The sequence below is a fragment of the Periophthalmus magnuspinnatus genome, chromosome 23 (assembly GCF_009829125.3).
Source record: "Periophthalmus magnuspinnatus isolate fPerMag1 chromosome 23, fPerMag1.2.pri, whole genome shotgun sequence".
Lineage (NCBI taxonomy): Eukaryota > Metazoa > Chordata > Actinopteri > Gobiiformes > Gobiidae > Periophthalmus > Periophthalmus magnuspinnatus.
In genome coordinates, this window is record NC_047148.1 from 8,349,513 (window position 1) to 8,367,259 (window position 17,747).

The 17,747-nt window shown below is 40.2% G+C and overlaps 1 protein-coding gene across 3 annotated transcripts in view; it reads right to left on the bottom strand.

Annotated features, from left to right (window-relative positions):
• Positions 1 to 17,747, bottom strand: part of celsr1a (cadherin EGF LAG seven-pass G-type receptor 1a) — a 90,761-nt gene that overhangs the window by 9,759 nt on the left and 63,255 nt on the right. For all 3 annotated transcript variants that reach the window (XM_055231415.1, XM_033989920.2, XM_055231414.1), the window contains exons 8-25: positions 16,291 to 16,454; positions 15,914 to 16,039; positions 12,698 to 12,864; positions 11,614 to 11,799; positions 11,426 to 11,539; positions 11,052 to 11,226; positions 10,299 to 10,440; positions 9,652 to 9,772; positions 9,301 to 9,484; positions 7,310 to 7,411; positions 6,584 to 6,678; positions 5,786 to 5,995; positions 5,158 to 5,341; positions 4,613 to 4,756; positions 3,942 to 4,122; positions 3,481 to 3,648; positions 3,281 to 3,407; positions 2,650 to 2,850 (exon numbers count right to left, since the gene is read on the bottom strand). In XM_055231415.1, coding sequence (XP_055087390.1) covers positions 2,650 to 2,850; positions 3,281 to 3,407; positions 3,481 to 3,648; positions 3,942 to 4,122; positions 4,613 to 4,756; positions 5,158 to 5,341; positions 5,786 to 5,995; positions 6,584 to 6,678; positions 7,310 to 7,411; positions 9,301 to 9,484; positions 9,652 to 9,772; positions 10,299 to 10,440; positions 11,052 to 11,226; positions 11,426 to 11,539; positions 11,614 to 11,799; positions 12,698 to 12,864; positions 15,914 to 16,039; positions 16,291 to 16,454 — 2,791 coding nt within the window. The remainder of the gene's footprint in view (positions 1 to 2,649; positions 2,851 to 3,280; positions 3,408 to 3,480; positions 3,649 to 3,941; positions 4,123 to 4,612; positions 4,757 to 5,157; positions 5,342 to 5,785; positions 5,996 to 6,583; positions 6,679 to 7,309; positions 7,412 to 9,300; positions 9,485 to 9,651; positions 9,773 to 10,298; positions 10,441 to 11,051; positions 11,227 to 11,425; positions 11,540 to 11,613; positions 11,800 to 12,697; positions 12,865 to 15,913; positions 16,040 to 16,290; positions 16,455 to 17,747) is intronic.

The window sequence follows — 17,747 nt, forward strand, 5'->3', positions numbered from 1 at the left end:
GCCTCCTCCCCAGTGGGACATGCCCAGAACACCTCCCTAGGGAGGTGTCCAGGAGGCATCCTGAGCAGATGCCTGAGCCACCTCAACTGGTTCCTCTCGACGTGTAGGAGCAGCGGCTCTACTCCGAGCTCCTCCCGTGTGACCGAGCTCCTCACCCTATCCCTAAGGGTGCGCCCGGCCACCCTACAGAGGAAACCCATTTCAGCCGCTTGTATCCGCGATCTTGTCCTTTCGGTCATTACCCAGAGCTCATGACCATAGGTGAGGGTAGGAACGTAGATTGACCGGTAAATCGAGAGCTTCGCCTTTGGACTCAGCTCCTTCTTTACCACAACGGTCCGATACAGCGACCGCATCACTGCAGACGCTGCACCGATCCGCCTGTCAATCTCACGCTCCATCCTTCCCTCACTCATGAACAAGACCCTAAGATACTTGAACTCCTCCACTAGAGGTAGAGACTCACCACCCACCCGGAGAGGGCAAACCACCTTTTTCCGGTCGAGAACCATGGCCTCGGATTTAGAGGAGCTGATTCTCATCCCAGCCGCTTCACACTCGGCTGCAAACCGCCCCAGTGCTGCAGGTCCTGGCTCAAAGAAGCCATCAGGACAACATCATCTGCAAACAGCAGAGATGAAATCCTGTGGTTCCCAAACCAGACCCCCTCCGGCCCCTGGCTGCACCTAGAAATTCTGTTCATAAATATAATGAACAGAACCGGTGACAAAGGGCAGCCCTGGCAGAATCCAACATGCACCGGGAACAGGTCTGACTTACTGCCGGCAATGCGAACACAGCTCCTGCTCCGGTCATACAGGGACCCGACAGCCCTTAGCAAAGAGCCCTGGACCCCGTACTCCCAGAGCACCCCCCAAAGGACACCATGAGGGACACGGTCGAATGCCTTCTCCAGATCCACAAAACACATGTGGACTGGTTGGGCATACTCCCATGAGCCCTCGAGGACCCGATGAAGAGTATAGAGCTGGTCCAGTGTTCCACGACCAGGACGAAAACCACACTGCTCCTCCTGAATCCGAGGTTCGACTATCGGTCGGATTCTCCTCTCCAGTACCCTGGAATAGACCTTACTGGGAAGGCTGACGAGTGTGATTCCCCTGTAATTGGAACACACCCTCCGGTCCCCCTTCTTATACAGAGGGACCACCACCCCAGTCTGCCATTCCACAGGTACTGTCCCCGACCGCCACGTGATGTTGCAGAGACGTGTCAGCCAAGACAGTCCCACAACATCCAGAGGCTTGAGGTACTCAGGATGGATCTCGTCTACCACCGGAGCCTTGCCACCAAGGAGATTGCCAACCACCTCGGTGACTTCAGCCAGGGTGATGGACGAGTCCGCCTCCGTGTCCCCAGTTTCTGCTTCCTCCTCGGAAGACATGACAGTGGCCACTATTTCATTTCATTTATCTTTATTCATCTGAAATAACCCAATGAGAGCACTCAGACTTTCATTTTCATGAGCACCCTGTCTAAAATACAGAAAAAACAAACCAAAAACAATCAAAAGAAATAACTACATAAGTCCATTTAAAACATTAAACACAGGTGCAGGTGTGATTATTATTAACTATGACTTCATATGACTTTCATTCTTTTGGGTGGGGTAATGTTGCTTTAGGCTTATAGTGTCAGGAGCATAAATTTGTTTCAATATTATCGTCTATCGTCTACATCTTTTTAAGCAATATATCACACTTCAAAATGTTATTGTGACAGGCCTATTCCTAATTAGTAAAATCTATGTTTCAGTTAAAACACTGAGACAAAGCAGTTGCACCTTTGCCCCCCCTTAAGAACTATTGCATTTATAATTTCATTCATTACACACATTACTGAAGTTTGATGAACCACAGACATGCAAAGGATTAAGTGAAACTAAACGTTGTTGTGGGAAACATATGCCAAAAGCCCTGAGGTCAGAGACAGGCACCAGCTGCAGCATGTTTGTGCTGGGACTCTATGTGGGTCCCAATCACTGCCAGGAGCTTTTCACCATAATGAAAACTTTTGTATTTTGTACTATTATATAACCTTAATCAGTCAGTACGATTCAGTGATTTCATTGTAGGTGATGGATTAATTCAGTAGAGCTCTTGGATTACACTGTTATCTGACAGTTAACGCAAACATGCAAAATGGTTTTAATGCTGTAATTATGAGATAAAATGTTCACCACACCGTACACTTCACTGCACAGGAAAAATATCATTTAGACCAAACTGATCAAATTTCTTCTTTGGGCTTCTAATATTGTAGTATTTTAACTTCACTGATTCACAAAGGGATAAATCAATTGATGAATGCAATTTTTTTCTGAATGATGATGCTCGTCCTGCCCACCTTACCTTCAATTTAGTGGCTTATAAAGAATGAAACAGTATTGATAAACTAGAATAAGTCCACCTCCGATAATACATAAATGATGCTGTTGGCTCTTGTTCACAAATTTCAAAGTACTGCAGTAGTATAGTATTACATTTGTGTGGTATAATTAAAAAAACATACAATTCTGGGTGATTTGTCAAGGCAAAACTTCTACCTACTCCTTTAAACCCAAAATGGTCTCTATGTAATTGCATATATACTGTTGTGATTTGTGATTTTACAGTTTTGTGTACTCACCGGGTTGTCGGTCTGATTGATGCCCAGTAGAAAGACCAGCTCAGAGAAGAAGAGGGCGGCCACCAGGTTCTTGTGGATGGAATGGAGGTTTGAGCGGAGATGACGCAGGACACAGAGGAGGATGAAGGTGAGAAAGAGGAAGAACAGAGACACTGCGACCGTGGAGTAAGTGACGATCTTCAGAGGCATCACATCGCCGTGCTGAGGGAGAGAGGGAAAAGTGTATTTACCATAAAAAATTATAAGAATGTCTATTACAATAAAGGATCAGTACACTACTAATAATGGACTATCTGAAAAAAAGTCTAAAGCCTTTGCCAGCAATTGTTAGTAGATGTGCAATTTTGCCACCGCTTTATAATAACTGCACCTTAATAGACTTAACTCATAATGAACTGATAATTAAGAATGATTCAAGCTGAGTAATTTAATAAAGACGTTATTGGATTAGTGCTGTTATTATAAGAGTTACCTATTCTACAGTTGCACTTTTGGAGATGCTAGATCCACATTCATTTAGCTATCACAATTTACTCAATAACGTAATTCTCACCAATTAACTTAACTAACTTATGATCTAAATGGTGCACTCATACATTCACAATAGTAATTATATACGGGTTAGCCTCACCTCTCTCTTGGATATGTCCATCAACACGGCAAAACTGGTCATGTGATTACACTGACAGCTGATGTGAGTGTTGTTCCTGTTAAGCACCTCACAGCCTTTAGACGACCAGCCGCCAGTCCCTCCAATCCTGAACACAAAACACATGTTACTGTCAATGTAAAAGACAAAGAAATACATTGTCTAACGTGTGTTGTACTCACGGGATGGAGTGGTCCCAGTAGACGCAGACAGGTTTGGTCCTCTCCTCAGTTTCCAGGAGGGTGTACTGGAGGGTGATTGGAGGATCCAGGACAGAGGGGAGGGGGCCATCCTCTGAGTGGACTCTGGCACTCACAATAGCTGTGTTGATCACCGGACGGTTCGGCAATCTGTGGATATCAATCAATACAAACGTTTTCGGTCAGCTGGCCACTTTCACATTCTACAGGGTCATTTTACCATATCCTCTACACATACTCTGCTGCCATCAACTAATCTTTTATAATCTTTTGCATCAGTGTCGATTAGATTAATAAATGCTTATTGCCAACATGTCCAAATATGACAAGTAATCATGTATATTTTGTTCTAAAGTATCAAAAATCCTGCTTTTTGTACAAATAATACTATGTAAATTAAATCATGTTGTATTTTCCCTAGTGTCTCTTTTGCCTGTTCATACCTGAGGCTTCTCCTGTCAGGGTCATATTGCTCCGGTAACAGTTGCCCCAGTGACTTATAGACAATCACCACGACGACAGGTAAAGGGGCTGTGGGTTCAAGATGGCGGCGTCTGCGGTTCGACTCTGTGTGGTCTTCATCTTGCGGAGCATCAGTCTGAGCAGGAGCTGGAGTGGGATCAACTGAGGTACACAAAAACAGGAACTAATCTTTTTGGAAAAACACATCAATTAACATCAAATGGCAAATAATAACAATAAAAAGCTCTTGTTATAGGGCTGCACACTGAATAAATTGAAAAAAGAACCACACTATTTATCTACTTTCAAAAGTTAATGTGCAGAGGAAAATATTTTCATCTATTGGTAATGATTTGTGAGGTATGTTTTAAGAAAGCCATTTTAGATTAAACAAAATAGTTTGCTACAGGTTTTGTGGCGCAAAACAAGCACCACTATTCCTGAAAACAGAATTTAATTAATTCATCATTTGCTCAACTACGCAATTTTTTTTCTCACAATTAAAATCTAATTACTGTAGAGCCCTACTTTATTCTAGTATACACATTTTGGTCACATTGGTGTTAGATGTATACTATAACTGATTAGATAAAAAAACACATTTAATCATGTTTCCTATCATTACAAAAGCCTATTATTCTTGTATTCTTACCTTTGCTGGCTTGAGTGCGCTCTTTGAACTGAGGGAAGTGCACAGAGGATCCCAGCTCTTTGGGGAAAGGCTCCTGGATTTCCGGAAAATTAGGAAACGTGGCTCTGTCTGGATCTGTGACGTCCAAGTAGTCCACAGTCAGGACTGAAGCGCAGGGACAGGATATGGAGAGGACACAGGCAGGAAGTGGGGAGTTAGTATGAAGGTAAAAACTAATGCATGCCACAAGGTAAGGTTAAATAAATCTAGGGATATCATCACCTTGGTAACCCACAGTAACCAACATCCGGTTTCTAGCAGGATGGTTTAACTATAATATTCAAGACTTCATACTAACTAAGAAGGAGCTGGACCTAAATACTTGGATAATTTCACTTTTTTATGTTTGTACTTTAGGAGAACAATAACATGTCCATTCTCCACTATACTATTTTCCTGCTTCTACTATCACAAGATGGCGGCCGCAAGAGCCACATCAACAGAATGAATGATCTCTCTAGCCTTTACCTCACTGGTGTGCCACATAATGCTTATTTGTCACTCACTCATGTTTTCTGTGACGATTGTGAAGGGCTTGAGGTAGGTTTTGCGGACATTTTGGGCCAGTGTGTTGGCGTATTCCTCGAAGTTCCTGAGCAGATGTGCTGTCCCCCCCTCAGTCTTCTGGATCTGATCCCAATGCTCTTTAGTGTCAGGGTCTAAAATGGCACTGCCCGCTCGCACCAAGTTCTGTAAAAGCAATAAGCAATGTTAAGTTATCAATACTTTTAATATTTCATTAATTTGTCATCCCCTAATGGAATTAGTGGTTCTCTTTTCTGGTGGAGGGACCACCAGTTGCTATTATTTTACTGGAATATTCCACAGTATGGCATTAAACTACCTATATTTACCCATTTGAAGTGTTCTTATTGCTCAAAGATATGGTATTTTAACAAACCTCTCAACAGATCTGACTTGTAACTTGCCCTAGTGGTGCTACCTGCTTATCCCTGGAGATAGATAAGTCAAATGCCAATGCTGTGAAACATTCCAGGCAAAACACACACACACACACACATATATATATATATACACATACACGGGCATAGGTACATAACAACATGACTAAATACAAGTTGTAAATTTGGAGATCTAAATTTCCACATTATAACTCTTTTTGCTGTGCCTCACCTCATTGAAGTCTGCGTTCTGGGCCGCGGTGAGGTCAAACCCACTCTGCTGGCTCTCGTACATCAGCACATGGTTCAGAAGCTGAGCAGCCGTCTTCACGTCATTCCCGTAGTACTCCCGCGTGCTGTCGGTGGCGCTGTGGAGCATGCGCACTATTGTCTTGGCGTGTTCGTTGTTCATCCTGGAAGTGTTGCGGCGCAGGTCCTCATTCTACAATAACAAGAAGGAGAGATTCATTAAATGGCAGGTCCTTCCTCTTATTTTCCAACTTGATTACCACCTGAGAAAATTTTATATTTGGCTTAACCACATTACCAGCCCAAATGAGTACTGCTTTCACTACATGTTATTCTATCAATCTCCCAGTCTATATATCATCTGAACCAGGACTACTAACCAAAGGTCTCCTGAGTACCACCAGACAAAGCCCTCATATACCACAGTTTGAAAACCAGTTGTACAACATCAGTGAATTAGAACAAGTGAAAAAGACATCCCTCATTCTACAATAGCATAAATTGTAGTGGAGTGTAACGAGGGGGAAAGCTGAGAAGGAGGCATGTAACAGAGCACAAACTGGTCAATCCTGGGATTAGTGAGGCTTTGTGAAGTGCAAGCCTCCAGTATTATGGTCCACGCAGGTTCAAATGCAATCAGTGATATGTGATACTTCTGTGGGTGATTTCACACATTATCAAGTTACACTATGTTGGTGGTGGTGACAGAGCCACTTACAACTAAAGGCAAACCCACTTGAAACAAAACAATAAAATTATATGATTGTTCTCAGAAACCTACCAATTTCTTCAGATGGGAGAAGGTCACTGTGGTGCAGTTGAACAGCTCAGGGGCCAACCAGCCTTTTTCATCGCTACAATGACGAATGGCCGTACCTAGAAAAAATAGACAAATTCAAGAAATTAATTTAATTATAACTACTTTATTAGTAGTAGGAGGAGGATTTTAAAGCATTGCATTATATTTCAGTGATGCAGATTTATAAAAGTGGATGAAAAAAACAAACAAAAAAAACTTCAGTCTGGGTGGCCAACAAAATGGTTGTCACAGCAACCAGTGCGTAACCTGGAGTCTAAAGTCTAGAGGAGGGGCTTACTGTCAAGTGTGCCCAAAATCGTTGGCATGAGCATGGAGAGTGAATAGTTGGCTAGTGAAAAAGTTAATTAATATTTAATTTCTAGATTAAATAAAGACATTCTGAAATTATTCAGAGATGTGCTTTTAAAGTTCCCGTGTTTGACCAAAGTGCATATCAACACTAATTTAACTACATTTTTTGTCTCTTACATTTGTTATTCCTAAGTTTTTTTTGTTTGTTTTTTTTGTTTTGTTTTCTTTTGCAAGTTTTTCACCATTTACTTTATGATTGATTTCATATACATTCTTGACCCCTTTTGAACCCAAACCTCAATGAACTGTTTCTATTTTGATGTAAAGTGGGTCACTCATACTCTCTAATGACTTCACATGCTGCACTTGTCATCAGTGGTGTTAAACTGCACTCACCAATGGATCCTTTGGGACAGTTCATGGCGGCAGGACGACCAAACTCTGTCTTGGGCCACCAGATCCCTGCATCAAACGCTTTGGGACAGCCCGCATACACCACTAGGGAAAAAAGGAAAGACGAATGAAGTAGACAGCATACAAAGAGAGGCTTGCAACTGTGGATTAATCAGAAAAGAAAAAGAAAAAAAGTACAATTTTGCAGAACTTACAAGAAATGAGCTGTGGTATTTAAACTCTTTACAACAGCAATCTGGTTGGTTAATAAATTACAACCCAAGTCATTTATGGGTTTCATTTAGAGGACTTTTTGCCTTTTTGCGTGCCACAGCTCATGCAGTCGCAGAGGCAAAGGGCTGGGTGGAGTTCGGGGAGGCCATGGAGGAGGACTATCGGTCGGCCTCAAAAACATTCTGGCAAACTGTCCAACACTGTTGTTGGATGGTGGAAGAAGATGGTGAGGATCTCCTCTAGCCCACCATCACGTCTTCAGAAGAGGAAGTAGAGACTGAGGACTCAGAAACAGACCCATCCATCACTTAAAATGAAGTCACTGTGGCAAGGCTTTGGGGGTAGATGAGGTCTGTTCAGAGTATCTTAGATGGAGAGTGTCTTGTTCAAGAGTAAGGGAAGGATGGAGCGTGAGATTGATAGGCAGCATCTACAGCGATGCAGTTTCTGTATCGTAATGTTGTGATGAAGTATTAGCTGAGTTGAAAGGTAAAGCTCTCGATTTACCAATCAATCTACATTCCTACCCTCACCTATGGTCATGAGCTTTGGGTAATGACCAAAAGGACAAAATCACAAGCAGTCGAAATTAGTTTTCCTCCGCAGAGTGGCTAGGTGCTTGGTGAGGAGCTCAGTCACATGGGGAGAGCTTGGTGTAAAGCCGCTACTCCTTCGTGTCGAGAGGAGACAGCTGACGTGGCTCAGGCATCTCTTCCAGACGCCTCCCTGGAGGAGTTCCGGGCACCTCCAACCAGGAGGAACCCCCATGGAAGGCTCAGGACACACTGGAGGAACTATCTTTGTCAGCTGGCCTGGGAATGCCTCAGGATCCCCCGGGAAGAGCTGGAGGAAATGTGTGTGGGCCTCCCTGCTCAAACTGAAGCCTTGGAATAAAGTAGCAGAAAACAGATGGATATCTTGCTCAAAATGCATGAATATTACATTGTTTGGCTGTTGTCTATTTTTTTTTTTTATCCATCATTTTTCATTATTTTGTAACCAACTGGTACTGGTAAACTTATAATAGTGTTACAGCCAATCCAGTTCCCATAGTTTAGCATAGACTTTGGCCCATTTAAACCCCATCCACGTCTGTGTCTTTCCTCTGCAGTGACGTTAGTTTTTGGTGGGGGTCTCTTTGGTTTTGTGCTTCATTCATTTGTACTGTATAGTTTGTGTGGGTGTCCCACAGTGGTGTAACGGGCCAGACTGGGATCTTCTGGTTGAATGGACCGGGACAAAGACCAGATCTAGACCTCGCACAGCACCAGCAGATGGGGGCAACACTGTTTGTCTGTGTTTGACACTTCAGCCAGTTCTCCAGACCACACTTTGTCAACCAGAAAATATTGTACCATTATAGATGGGTCTTCAAGCTGTCCTATGCATAATGGGAAGAGCCCATACATGCATTCTTTCAAACTTTTAAATCAGAATTTTAAAACTATTGAGTTGAGGATTAAAAAAAATAAAAAATACATGACTAGCTAAATGAGGGTAAATGTGACAAGTAATGAATTCCCAGACTTCAGACTTTGGGCATATAGGAAACTCCTACTAGACATCTGATTTGACGTGTGAACTGTTCAATTCCTGATCTTATATTTTCGTATTATGTCTGTTGTTTTTGCCAATGAGTTATACATTAGCTGTGTTATATATATAATTCCTAAGGTTTGAACAATAAGGAAAAGCAACCTAGACCTATTAAGTCACAGTCGAGTCAAAACTGAACAATATTTTCCCTCTTGAACACATACCCTCACAGCCGGTGACGGTGACCTCGGCGAATGGGTTATCACACTGGTTACACTGACGCCCCACCACTCCTCCTTTGCAGGGGCACTGTCCTGTTTGGGGATGACATGTACGGGACTCTGAGCCCAAGGAGAAGCATTCGCAGGGGTAACACGAGTCTTCTCCAGAAGGGCGGTAGTGGTTATCCTACAAACACACATTAGTTTCTATAAATCCTTACTTGTAGTGTTCAATTAATTTGCTAACTTTTATTTCAAACACATAAAAATGATTTAAAATACACAATCAATCATGATGAAACATAGACAATAATTAAAGAAAATCAATAAATCTCATATTGGTACTATTTTTACCTTGCAGCGGCACTCTCCAGTGGTTTTGTTGCAGTCTTTGAAAAATCCTTTGCTCGTGTCACAGTTACAGGGGCCACACACAGGATTCCCCCACCAGCCATTAGCACAGGGCTTCTTGGCTCTGCAATCACAGACAAAAACGATGTGTTAATTATAAAAAAAAGTTTATCATATATTTTATATAACCTCCATAAATGATCCAAAAGTGATATTACAATACATAAGTATATTGTCTATGGGGAATATATCTCTATTTTTGAAAATAAATGTCCCTGTGTGTATTTTTCTATAATTTTTTTCATCACAATTATAAGAAATAATTAATTTGAGATTTGATTCAAACCAATAAGGGGGGCAGAAAACTGACCTACATTTAGCCGTGGAAGGGTAACTCCACGGCGGGAGGCCAGGGGTCAAGGGTTTCTACTTCAAGAATGACTTAAATGCATGTGGTAACTAGTGGAATTGTGGATTTGATACAGCCATTGCATGTATACGTGCAGATATGTGTTAACATTTTTCAGAAGTAGACAACAGCAATATCATTACATTTGGCACAAGGTGAAATCTAGAAACTACAACCATGAAGAAATATGTGTTGACAGTGTGATATGGTTGATGTGGTTGATATGGAAAATGACACTTACACATGCTCGCAGTACTGGCCATAGTAGTTCTCTTCACATTCACAGGTGTATCCGTGGGAGGAGCTGGGCTTTCGGACGCAGGTGGACACATGTTCACAGGGGTTCAGTTTGCAGGCGTCCACACAGTCTTTACCAAAATAACCTGAAAAAAAAACAAATAAGCCGTTTAACACAAGTGCTGTTAAGAGAGTCAACTTTATAATAGTTGGTTAACATAGACCATATTATTCTCATTATGGGTCATAAAGAGCTGTTACCTATTCCAGCAAGTAAGCCATGTGTAGACCTTAAGGTAACTTTTCTTGTGAGGGGGTCAGCTTTGCATAGAATGCTTCACGGTATGATGTGTCTATCTTATTCAATTGGTATTAGGTGTTTTATTGCTCAATAATACCTTGGAATAATGCATTCTTGCTGTTTCCTGGGTCACCTATCCATAGATCTGACCTGTAATCTGGCCTGGTGCCCCAACTGCTCGTCTCCATGGAGAGAGATACAGTGGAACAACTTTAAGGACCCTCCACCAGAAAAGTTACATAGTGCACCTTTAAGTGGGGTACACCTTGGATATTAGTTAATAAATTAGAGGGCTCACACAAAAATATAAATATCAGCAACAATTCACTCTCATAATATCGATAATTTAGAGAAAGTAAGAAGAATGAAACCCACTTCTGTCTCTGCTTCTTTTGATTATGATATAGGTCATAGACTTCTGCATGGATAAAGTGTATGAGTGTTACATGTGAATACCTGGGTCACAGATGCAGGAGTGGGTGGTCCAGTCGTCACTGCAGTGGCTGTTCTCGGGGCAGATGTTGGAGTCACAGGGGTCGGCCACGTCACAACCCTCCTCCACCCGAATCTTCATTCCCTGAGCCATGTTCACATTAGATGCACTGGACGGGGTCTCTCCCACTCTCACTCCCTACAAGCAAGAACATTTGTAATTTTAATTAGACAGCCTTATGCCATTACTTAAAAAGCACTATAGCACTACCATACAACTATATTATTTACTTGTTTCGTCACTCATACCCTGACTTTATAATGTTGCTGTGTAAAGTGGGAATGCTCTCTTTGAACAAAGAAAATATCCAAGTTAAGAAAGTATAAAGCAGACAGACCTGTATGCAGCCCACAAATCCTCTCTGGACGCGATTGTCTTCTCCAGGTAAACCTCCAACATGAAGAGTCTGCAGCTTCAGCCCTGGTAGGTCATTACCAATCACCACAGACTTCTGCAAAAACAAGTCACAACAATATCTACCTGTGCCAGCTGTTTTACATCATATATAATTGGTAATTATATTACCTTGTACATGCCATAGTCCAGGGATCCAGAGATGGTGTATTTGATGGCATTGCCATCCTTCACACTGCTCAGCTCCATCTGTACGTGGTGCCACTCTCCATCGTTCACTCGAATTTGAGAAAAACTCATAGAAGCCACGAGCTGATGCTTGTGCAAGACCTCCAGACGCACATTCTGATCAGTCATCTGTAGATATGAAAAATAAATGCTTTACATGGTGATATGTATGACATTTTTAATTTTATTGGCACCTCTTTTAAATATAGTGTATGAACTACATATTGAATAAACAAGAAAGTCATTGAAAGAATTCTAAAATAAAAAAATACACTTAGGCAGCAAGTCAATGTATTTAAACACTGCAATCAAAAACATTTACTACAGACAACAAGTCACCTGCCCAACACTGAAAAATATTCAGGTGTCATTTTATATGGAAAAAAAATAAAAATCTAAAAACATATATGCTGCTACTAGGATAAGCAAGGAATCTATGAAATGTATTCTCATTAAATTGCATTTATGGATTATTTATGGGAAACACAGTTGTGCTGATGCTGATGCCAGAAGTTTGACAATGTTATTGCTTTGCCTGGAATATTCCACAGTACGGCATTAAACACATCTATCCATAGAGACAACTCACAGTAAGAGTTTATCAATATCTATTTGTGCAGCAATAAAAATCAAATATAATCGAATAAACATTTTGAGCAAAGCAATAATACAGGGCTTAGTGCTTCTTTAAAAGGGCAGAAAATATATGCATTAAACATGTCTGAACCTTTCCTAATCTGTAACACACTAACTACACATTTGAACACTACTCATTGTACATTGCAGTCATGCTTTATAGTTGGTAGAATACATGCTATAAAAAACACCATCATTAACATACCTTTGTGTTTGAACACTATGAATGGAAGGATTTGAATGCCACAACTGTTCACTATCATTCAATGTGATTATTATAGTATGTTATTTACAATGTGCAGCCTACATGCATTCCTTACATGTGCAACACTGGTGTAGCTTTTATAATGACAACTGCACATTAGACACACATCCTTAAGTAAGTGTTTACCATGAGGCTGATGGTGGAGGCAGGACCAGCGTTGGCCTGGAGCAGGGTCCCGGAACTCTTCCTGGTGCGAAACATGAGGCCCACGTACCAGGGGATCGCTACAGTGATGTCTGGTTCAGTCCAAGACACAAGAGCCTGGCCATCAAAGAACTGCGGGGACGGCATCACTGAAGAAGAAAAAAATATTAACTTGAAATTGGTAAAAATAAAAATAAATATCAATATCGAGTATCACTTCAGCTGTGCATAACATAAATTGGAAGTACGCTTACATTTAGTCTTATACTTCGCATACAACTTAGCATTAATCTTTTATCCTGTCACACCAAAAAATGTTTGTGTTTACCAGTAATTTACAGTACAGGTTAATTATACACTCAAGTTCCAATTCCACTGACTTACAAGGAAAAAATGTTTAAAATCTAATCAAACAGCCCTATCCAGTCAAAACTTTTAGATGATAGTTTCCAAACAAACTCAGTAAAGTGTGGACAGGCAAGACATCACATAGTACCTCATAGACTCACAAAACCATGAACTTGCTGTAAATTATGCACTGTTTGATATGTTTAATACTAGGACAAACAAATTTCACACTAATCTTGCTAATGTGACACATACTTGAAACATTTTGCCTTTAAAGTCAGCTGATCCCACCTTTAATCCCATTTTCTCAAACTCAAACTAGGGCCCATCTTTCAACACCGCACACATACAGTTTACATGTCCTTGTGTTTGATCCACATTGTGAGACCAAGACTGAGGTCCTGGGGGCAGCTGAAGAGTGCAAAAATACACTGTAATTATCAGACAAAGCACATATTTGTATAAGGGTGAAACTTAAGATAGATAGTACCGGTATGTAATCAAATAAAAAGCTAGCGTTTTATTCATAACAACGTGTTTGTATGTAACTGTCCCATATTATGTTATTTTCTGATGTATATCATATTGTTATTTCCTCATAAAAAACATACCTGGAGTTTTGTTTTTGTTTTTTTCAGTAACACAATACCGGAAGTGCTTCACGGTGTTGTTGAACTCCATACAACTTCATTAGAATCAAATTTCAGCCCTAGAACTGCCAATCTATTGAACTAAAGGTAAAAGGTATGTAGGTATTAACTTGAAAACTACCACTTGATGACATCACAAGCTGAAACAGAGCATTTTGAGCTTTGCAGATGTAGACAGACTATCCATGAATGAAACAAAACACAACTTCAGGTATGTTTTTCAGGTGGTAATAGCATTTTAACATGGCTTAAAGCTTCCAAGAGTCATTTATGTGCAATAAAGGACCTTTAATGATGGAACAGAGAGATGTATTCTGAGTACTGTGTCCTCTTGCTTTCTAGTGGAATACCATCGCTATGCCATTATAGAGAAAATGGAGATGAAACTGTTGTTAGTCTCTAGTCTGTTTACTAAACTCGGAGTGTGATCTTATTAACTGAACACTTCTTTCATGTCTGTCCAATCTTATAGTTATGATAACATCTTAAATAACAGCGAATGAAGTGACTGATGAAGCCTTAAACCAAACGTGTCAACAACCAAAGTGGCAGCCAAAAGCCCTCTCTTACACCGGCTGTGATCCTGGGACGGGCTCAGATACTGGATCTGGGTCCTGGCACGATCCAGCCTACCTCACAGACCACAGGGCATCTCCGGACATTCACACCTTCACACATTGTTTGGACTCATGCCCCAAAGCAACAAATCAAAACTCTCTTTTTACACGCGGGGAATCCGAACCTACTATAAACCTAACCCACTGTTAGCAAACACAGGGACATCTCATGGATTTATTAGCACCACATGAAGCTATTAGAGAGATGACATGGCAAAAGCAGCAATAAATCACAAAAAGAATAGGCTATTAAGTATGCATTGTAGTAGAGGGATAGTGTAATGCCAGTCAAACCACATTAATGTAACAGGGAATGAAATAAGATTAAATTTAAATGAAGGGCTAAACCAGGGCTGATCTAGGACTAAACTAAACCAGGAGTAAACCAGAGCAAACTAATAAGAACCAAATGGACACGCGGTACTATTTATTTATCCAGATGTGGGGCTGACACCAATAAAGAGAGTGCATGTAAACATTTTTCTTTAACTTATTGACATACTGTTCATGATATGTAAGGACAGAATGGTAACTAGTTGCACAAACAACCCCAGAACATATATTTCCTGTTGGCTAATCCTTTACATTTGATCTGAATACATGGGGATTAATTGGGTCTTATTACCCCCACTGAAGTCCTGAGGCCATCTTATCGTGTGAATAGAAGCTACAGAGACTTTCCATTGTGACTGTGGATCTGAGTCAGACTGAGTCACAAGGGAGGATCTGGACTACCAAACGCCACCAAGTTAAAGATACCTAGTGCTAGTACTAGGAAAAAAAGCATATTCGTGTGCAATTAGGGTGCTTTCACAGTTGTACTTGTTTTGTCTTGCGATGGGACGTTCGGTTCTTTTATGGGATCCGAAGCCTTTCAAAAGACTGGCTCTTTTAATATTTAATTATATGACAGAAGCCAAGGTGGGAACTCAATTTAACTGCAAACTAATCATTGAGAGAGATGAACAAGGCTCAGATGTGTTTAAAATGGTTCAAACTGCGAATGGGAGTGTCTTTATCCTTTGGAATTATGCAGAATCCAAATAAAACGTTGCACAACAATAATAATAATAAAACAAAACAACTGATAAAAAAACAACCAATGATACAATAAAAAATATATTTTTCTGTGTAAAAAGTTCTCACTTGTGTTGCCTACTCTGCTTCTGTGACAATTCTTGTGTTGTATTTGTAAAAAAGAATTCAAATTTGAAACAAAAAGATTTGGTTCTTTTAAAAATGAGATCCGGTTCCAACCAAAAGAGGCAACTCTTTCATGAACGTCACATCACTAGTTTTGTTGATGTGGACTGGGTTTGGTCCTGTTCTAGTACTGTTTTAGTCCTGGGTTTAGTTCTGGGTTTAATCCCAATTTTAATGTGGTGTTTGTGCGTGTAAATGCACAAAGACAGTATGAATCAACACATCCAGATTATCACAGCTCTGGGTTCATATAGCTTATTTTAAAATGCAAGTGACTGAGAAAATTTGGACTCAAAGGTTCAATTTTGACACTACATGTGCAGTAACATTAATGTATGACATATTTTGTTTGTTAGTTATTATTATAAATTTATTTGTACCTTGTTCACAGTTCTTGCCTCCGTAGCCAGTGGGGCAGTCGCAGCTGTAGGTGTCCCATTTACTATGGCACACTCCTCCATTCTGACACACACTGATGCTGCAGAAGTTCTTCTTTGCCGGACATCCTGGATGATAATAATAAAGCAAAATGTTAGAGCACTTATAATCCAACTATTATCCAAAATCTTGATTTATATTACACTGAAAAACACAATAGAGTTTAATACACAAATGCAGTTTTAAACTAATCCAGGCAGCAACTGACCCTTTAAGAATTGTAAAATGAGGAATAATATTATACATAATAGGTTCTTTGTGAATCCGTATTCACAGACAGTAGCCCCCATAAATATATCCATACAGTAGTATTCCAGACCTGCAGTGGTGCCGTTGTTGGCGATGTATCCGTCCATGTCGATGGGTTTGCTGTCGATGGTCAGGTTCCTCATGCAGCCCACAAAGTCCCTGTTTCTCACCGGGAAGTCTTCGGGGAGGTTTGGGACTCCACCCAGCAGCAAGGGTCCAGTCAGGTCCAGAGATCTAAGGGTCACACAAGGACAGTTTTCTACATTTAGGTTGTTTTACACAGTAATATATGTTTATTTGTCAATTGTACACACACATTGCCACTCAACAATTACAGCTTAACAACTTCAATGTACATTTTCTACAAATGTTCATGCTTACTTCTTATTCTTATAAAATCAATAGTTGAAAATGTTTGATTTTATTTAAGAAAGACATGTCTAGGTGAGAGTTTCTTTTTCAATAAGCAAAATATCCACAATGTATATTTTGTTTTAATCCAAAAGGCCATTTAAGGTAACTCTTACTTCTGGTCGCATGTGAAGTCTCTTAAACCATAATGAGGAGAGTAAAGGATTGTGGAAAGACAGCTTACATTCTGAGCCACTTAAAACATGTAACAACAAACCCTGTGGATCAATGTTATGTAATTGTCATTCAATTGCATTTTGGAAGACCACACTTGCACTTTGCAATGAAGTATGTGAAGTGCAATACAAGTGTAAGGCATTATTAAATCAACTGTGTAGTGTGCCAGACAGTACAGGTTCAAATAGACAAATTGGATAATGATGCAAAATTAAATAGAAGCAATGTTTACATTAGAATAGATATTGAGCATACCTCCTTTAAAAATTAGCCAACTGAATCACCATAAATTTCATGGCAGATGCCTGCCCTGACTCAATAAAAGAAACGAACAAACACCATAAATCTTTAAGTCTGCATTATTTTGAAGATCGGCTTTCCAATTTCACTCACATTGACCACAGTTATAGCCTTTATGGCAGTAGTAATCATAGTAGTAGTAGTAGCAGTAGTAGTAGTAGTAGCAGTAACTGCAGTAGTAGTAATAGTAGCTGCAGTAGCTATAGTAGTAGTATTAGCAGTAGCAGTAATATTTGGTGTCAACAGAATCCTCCAGCGTGCATTATGTTAGATAGCTTTGCTCATTTTGAATGGGATTTTATGTAACCAGCATTACATAACCAAAAATCGGAATGTTAAAATTAAGCGCACTACTATAATAATATTATTTCCCCTTTAAATCAAGTACAACAGCAACAAAACAACAGTTTACTTTATGTGAAAATGTACAGGGAATGAGAAGACATATAAAAAAATAAAATGCATTAATAGGCAAATTAAAACACTGACTTGGTAGTGTTGTAGTTTCAAGTTTTTTTGTGCATACATATGTATATTTCAGTACTTAGATTAGCAACACAGTGAGGAGATCCACCTTGAAAGCCCTGACTGGCCTCTGTGACCTGTGGGACTAGTTCTTGGAGGAATGTAACCTTATTA